General features: G+C 36.9%; 1 protein-coding gene across 1 annotated transcript in view; it reads right to left on the bottom strand.

Annotated features, from left to right (window-relative positions):
- Window positions 1-721: 721 nt before the first annotated feature.
- TSPAN13 (tetraspanin 13) overlaps window positions 722-6,414 on the bottom strand; it is a 32,545-nt gene continuing 26,852 nt past the window's right edge. Inside the window, exon 6 of the mRNA XM_003982822.5 lies at window positions 722-1,792. Coding sequence (XP_003982871.1) covers window positions 1,718-1,792 — 75 coding nt within the window. The 3' untranslated portion in view covers window positions 722-1,717. The remainder of the gene's footprint in view (window positions 1,793-6,414) is intronic.

The raw sequence follows: 6,414 nt of genomic DNA, 5'->3' as shown, positions 1-6,414 counted from the left end.
CCCCTTTCTTTAGTCTTTAGCTAAAGACAGTATTTAAGATGATGTCTTGGGCTACCATGGGGAGTTTCTCAGTTTTCGGGGGTATTTCCTATGTATACATAAGATATTCATGTTAATAAACCTGTTTTTCCCTTGTTGATCTGACTTTTCTTACACATGGTCTAAGACAAGAACTGGGAAGAGCAAAGGGAAAACTATTTTTCCTTCCTTACAGTACCATGGGAACTGCACAATTTGGTTTTCTTGTAAGATCAGCCGGTCTTCCAGAGTCATAGAGGTGACACCACCACCAAATGCTCTAAAATTCTATATATCGACCATTTGCCCCCTTTCTTGGCCTAAAACCCATCGCCGTGACAATTACCAATAAAAGACTATACAGCACATAGAATGCAAGAACTTATGAACTGTCAATAACATGAAGGAACTTACATATTTTCCACAAATAAATACGAATGACTTCTCTTTTAAAAAAAAACACTATGGAGAATTCTCACTGTGGAGAAAATATTAAACACTGAAACATTTCAAGAAAGAATGTGGGGAGGACTACCAGTAGACATCAATGCTGGGAGTTCATTTCCATGGCTAGATTATACACTACAATGGCAGGACTGGACTGTCGGTCAGAGCGAATAAAGCAATAAAGAAAAGAATTCCATTTCACTGAATTCATTTAGCAATTCTTGCATTAATTTAATTGAAACATTCACACACAAAGAAAGGTTTCCATTCTTTAATTTTTTAACATAATCTACAGAACCACAATACTATTTCAAATTCAAATTATGGGAGCTCACATTCAAATATGCTTGGATTTGACGAGTTGCTGTCACAATACTGAGAAAATTCATGAAAAAGGTATTTAACAATTTGTAAGATAATCAAATATCTTTTTGCTACATGGGCCAATGCATTAATAGTAACTTGGTTAAAAATGCAGTCTTTTGGACTTCAAATTATTATAAAAGAATAAGAAGGTTACATAGCTAGACTTTCTCAATTTCCCAAACTCATTACATCTCGAAACCTGAAGCAAATGTTACACATCAGAACATTCATGAGACCATTTCTCCTTTGTACTTACCTATAAGAATCAAAAACTAAACCACACGTTCCTAAAGACATAGCTATTTCTAGGCTACATTAGTGTAATCATAAAAGACTACTGGAACTAAATTATCACTTTTATGTTAACAATTTTTACAATACAGCTTTCCTAAAAAGACAAAAAAAAAATGGGGGGAATTTGGATTTCCCTTACTGAATTTAACCTAACAGAATTTCACCCTTTCTGGCTGTAATAAATGTCAACTCTTCTTTCCAGTAGGAACTATCTACACAGCACAGTGCTACATACAATTAATTATTCCAGTGAGATGTATATTTAGATTTACAATATGATCAACACAATCGTGCCATACAAAGTTTTTCTGCAGGTAAAAATGCTAAGAAAGGCCACAGTGGACAGTGCCAGACACTGTGAATACAGTAGATTACAGGTACCACTGAGGTTCAGAGGAGACCACGAGTATCTAATTTTTTCAGCAATGGAAAAGGAAAACATTTAGAGAAACGTAAGAATAAAAAATATATAATTCCACTGTCAATAATGTAACTTTTCAGATACTGCTTCCTTAAACAGGCAAATTAGCTGAACTTTAAGTTAGAGAAAGTGAACAAGATCAGAATATGAAAGATGTTCCTTGTTTTCGCATCAAAGGAATGCACTAGGATTAGCACGAGGATCTTTCTGGTTCCTGTATCTGTAGGTCAGCCAAACACCCAGGATCTGGAATGGAAGAAAAAAAAAAAAAAGAAAAAGAAAAAGAAAGAGAAAGTAACAGTTGTATATATTTCTTCAGTGCATCAATACATAATTCTGGACCTCTGAAGCGCTTTGCATTATTTGTTCAAAGAGGAAGAGGTTTCTTTTTTCCTTTTAAAGTGTAGTGACTAGCCCAAATTAGAGGCCCTAAGAACAATTACTATGACTACTGTGGTAAGCCAAATAATGGCCTTCCACAGATGTCTGCAACATAATCCCCAGAACCTGACAGAATAGGTTACCTTACATGGTAACAGGGACTATGCAGATGTGATTGGGTTAAAGATCTTGAGACAGGGAGATTATGTGGGTGGGCTGGCTGATGTAATCATAAGAAGGAAGAAGGACAAACAAAATCAGAGTCACAGAGAAAGGGTGATGTGATGACAGATGCAGAGGGGACAGTCAGAGAAAGGATGCTGCACTGCTGCCTTCGACGATGGAGGCGAAGTCCACGTGCCACCTTCGAAGATGGAGGCCACGGCCAAAAGCTGCACACTGTAGGAAGCTCTAGTGGCTGCCAAAGGCAAGGAAACAGGCTCTCCCAGAAAGCCTCCAGAAGGAGTCTGCATTTGACACTTCTGACCTCTAGCAGCATAAAATCATAAACCCGTGTTGCTTGAAGCAACTCCAATCGTGGTTATTTGTTAGAGCAGCACTAGGAACCTATTACAAACATTGAATTGTCTGGATAGCTAAAATATCACATATTCTGATAATTCAGAAACAAGCTGAGTTGAGGGAAAATTCAGCAGTAACAAAAACCCCACAGTAACAAATTTTGCTAATGGAGATCATTAAAAAATGTTACAATTCCTACCTCCCGAAGGGCACAAAGATCTGTAATTTTAGAAAAGTACTAAGTTGTTATTGTGCTGTTTCTTACACCAGGTTTACCAAAGCGTTAACCAACATAATTTTTTTTTAATTAAGAAATGTGTTCATTCTGTTTCTGCCCTCTCAAAGTTGATTTACTTAAAATAATCAAAAATTCCTAGACTGAAAAGATATAAAAATTTAACAGAACAAAATGAATTTCAAATTATATTTTCCACTTTAGATCTGTAACAACTTTTCACCTAAATTTTGTATATTTGACTTCATTACTACTCATGAGCCCTCTAAACTACTTCTAGAGAATTATGATCACTCCACAATTTTCTCCCTTACCACAAAAATAACCCCGGTGTTGTTATAAAATTGATGACCAGCACTGATTAGTTACAACACGTAAGAGCTGATGGAACGACGATCGCTGAGGTGAATCAAGGAAAAATAAGTCTACTTTAAGGAAGTGGAAAGTTTGGGTTGAAATACATACGGCAGGGGGAGAAAAGGAATTTATTTAACACACCAAGAGTACTTTGTGACATGCTCTGTTCTTCACACTTTACAAATTCAAACAACTTCCCAAACACCCTACTTGATGGGAACTATCATTATCCTTATTCCACCAGCAAAGGAACTGAGGCCAAGAGAGGCTAAATAACTGAGTGATAGTCACACAGGTCATGAGTGCTAGAACCGTGGTTCAAACCTGGAGTGATGCTCTCAGTGTTTGTGGTTGTATGTGAAATCTGATGTGCTGAAGGCCATTCTCAGGCTTACATTCCACCTACCACTTCAACCAGGCTGGTTGTTACAATGCTGAAATATTTACACACCCATTGTCAAAGAGCAACTCCGTGGACACCCCCCAACCCACCCAAGCATCATTTCCTTCACTCTGCCTCAGAAATGCTGCACACGGGAAGAGCTTTTGGTGAGAATTTTTGAGGTTTTAATTTTTTTTTAATGTTTACTTATTTATTTTGAGAGAGAGAGGGAGAGACGGAAGGGCAGAAAAAGAGAATCCCAAGCACGCTCCTTGCTATCATTGCAGAGCCCAACACAGGGCTGGATCCCGCAAATCAGGAGATCATGACTTGAGCAGAAATTGAGAGTTGGATGCTAAACTGACTGAGCCACTCAGACGCCCCTTAAATATTCTATCAGCCCTGGATATATGCCGATAGTGTACGTTACAGTTCTTAGGGGAAACAAAGCAAATGGGTAAAATTAGACCCTCATAATCGGAGGCCACATTTTACCAAAACTTAATTCTTCCAATTCGGCTGTGACAAAATGAGACAGTCTCTTCTTTTGCCTTATTGTTGAGCCACTATCTCATCCCTCATTTCCAGGGAGTTTGGAAGGGAGGCCACACCCAAAGTGCAAAAAGATCAAAGTTAGATAATGGATTTTAAGCTTACAAAGCTGCTTAAAATGATTTGAAGATTTTCAAGGGTAACTTTGACTAGAAGGGATCATGAACTCGGCTGATCCTAGAACCTACATCTAGAATGCAGGTCACCAACATAGAAATTGTGTCATAAGCCTATATATTATGCTTTATGTTTATTTGTTAAATATAGGAAGACAAAAGGTAATATGCCAAAATATAAAGATTGGTATTTGTAATTTTAGTTAGTAAATACACATAATTTTTCATCTTAATAATTTTCTGTATTTTCTACAGTTTCTACAAAGAACGTGTGCTAACTTTTTAACTTTTTTTTTTCAGATTCTAAATGTTTTTTTTAGGGTTTAAGTTTATTTTCAGGCATGATAAATAGTTCAAATCAAATCATTGTTTCACCTATGAGAGGAAATCATTGGTTCGGTTAGTTAGCCTCATCCCTATGATTCAGTGAAATACTGAATACAAAAAAAAAATTGAAAAGTGAGAGTACCTATAAAATATTTACTATCCAGAAAATATCATGTGGGAATAATTATTTTTTAAAATCTCTAACCAGGTTTCAAAGGACATAGTATATAAAATATAAAGCAAGAGTCTATGAAAGAACAATGTCTTCTTAGCTCTTAGATACCTAAGACTCAAGAGTTTATATTCTTAACAGAAATGATAAACAAACAAACAGTAGGAGGAGGGATGAATAGGCAGAACAGAGAAGACCTACAGGGCAGGAGAGCAAAAAATATTCTGTATGATATTATAATGATGTCATTACAATACATGTCATTATACATTTGTCCAAACCATATGATGTACAAAAGTAAACCTTAACATAAACTATGGACTTTGAATGATTATGATGTGTCATTGTGGGTTCATCAATTGTAACAATGTCCCACTGTGGTGAGTAATGGTGACAATGGAGGAGACTATGCATGCCTTTCTAAGGGCAGGGATATATGGGAATCTCTGTACCTTTCTCTCAGTTTTGCTATGGACCAAAACCTGCTCCAAAAAAATAATAAATAAAGTCTGTTTTTAGAAAAAAAAAAAAATAGGTGGAGCGCCTGGGTGGCTCAGTCGGTTAAGTGTCCGACTTCGGCTCAGGTCATGATCTCACAGTCTGTGAGTTCAAGCCCCGCATCAGGGTCTCTGTGCTGACAGCTCAGAGCCTAGAGCCTGTTTCAGATTCTGTGTCTCCCTCTCTCTCTGACCCTCCTCCATTCATACTCTGTCTCTCTCTGTCTCAAAACAAATAAATAAACGTTAAAAAAAAATTTTTTTTAAAAATAGGCATAATTGAAGGTAGTGTAACCTGATGAGAAGAAAACGGAGCTGCTCAAAAGAATCAAATTCAGGGCACCCGTGTGGCTCAGTTGGTTAAGCATCCAACTCTTTATTTCAGCTCAGGTCATGATCTCATGGTTTGTTTTTAAATAAACATTTAAAAAAAATAAAAAATAAATAAAGAATTAAATACTCAAAATAAATCCCAAAATAAAAAGGAAACCAAGTAGCAAAATCCCGATAATCGTCGAATCTGGCTAATGGGGTAATGGAGATGGCTCATCCCGATTTTTTTCTATCTGTATTTTTAAGTTGTTTCATGGGGAAAAAAAATCATACTGATTAAAGGAAAGGAAGAAATAATGCACAGAATTGTTTTTAAACAATACATCAATTTTCTTGTCCGATGTCACAACCAACCCACTAGACAGCTCTTTCTTGAGAAAAAGTGAAACAGAAAAAATGCTTAGAATAGGAAGAGATGGGGGCGCCTGGGTGGCGCAGTCGGTTAAGCGTCTGACTTCAGCCAGGTCACGATCTCACGGTCTGTGAGTTCGAGCCCCGCGTCGGGCTCTGGGCTGATGGCTCGGAGCCTGGAGCCTGTTTCCGATTCTGTGTCTCCCTCTCCCTCTGCCCCTCCCTTCATGCTCTGTCTCTCTCTGTCCCAAAAATAAATAAACGTTGAAAAAAAAATTTAAAAAAAAGAATAGGAAGAGATGTCAGGGGAGACTTCTTTTAAAAAATGAATATTAACCTTGGTCTTTATCTCCACTTTGTAAATAACAGCCAAGTGTGAATTTTTTCTTCTCACGAGGAGAAAAAAAAGGAAACTGAAAACAATAAAATATATAACATATATACATGTATATAACATATAAATATATAATATATGTAAATATATTATATATAAAATATATAATATATAGCACATATATAATGTGCTATAGGGGTGCCTGGGTGGCTCAGTCAGTTAAGTGCCTGATTCTTGATTTTGGCTCAGGTCATGATCTCATGGCTCATGAATCTGAGCCCCATGTCAGGCTCTGCATTGACAGTGCTG

This window comes from Felis catus, chromosome A2 (assembly GCF_018350175.1).
Source record: "Felis catus isolate Fca126 chromosome A2, F.catus_Fca126_mat1.0, whole genome shotgun sequence".
Lineage (NCBI taxonomy): Eukaryota > Metazoa > Chordata > Mammalia > Carnivora > Felidae > Felis > Felis catus.
Note: the sequence above shows the minus strand (reverse complement) of the source record. Positions and strands in the feature narration are given on the sequence as shown.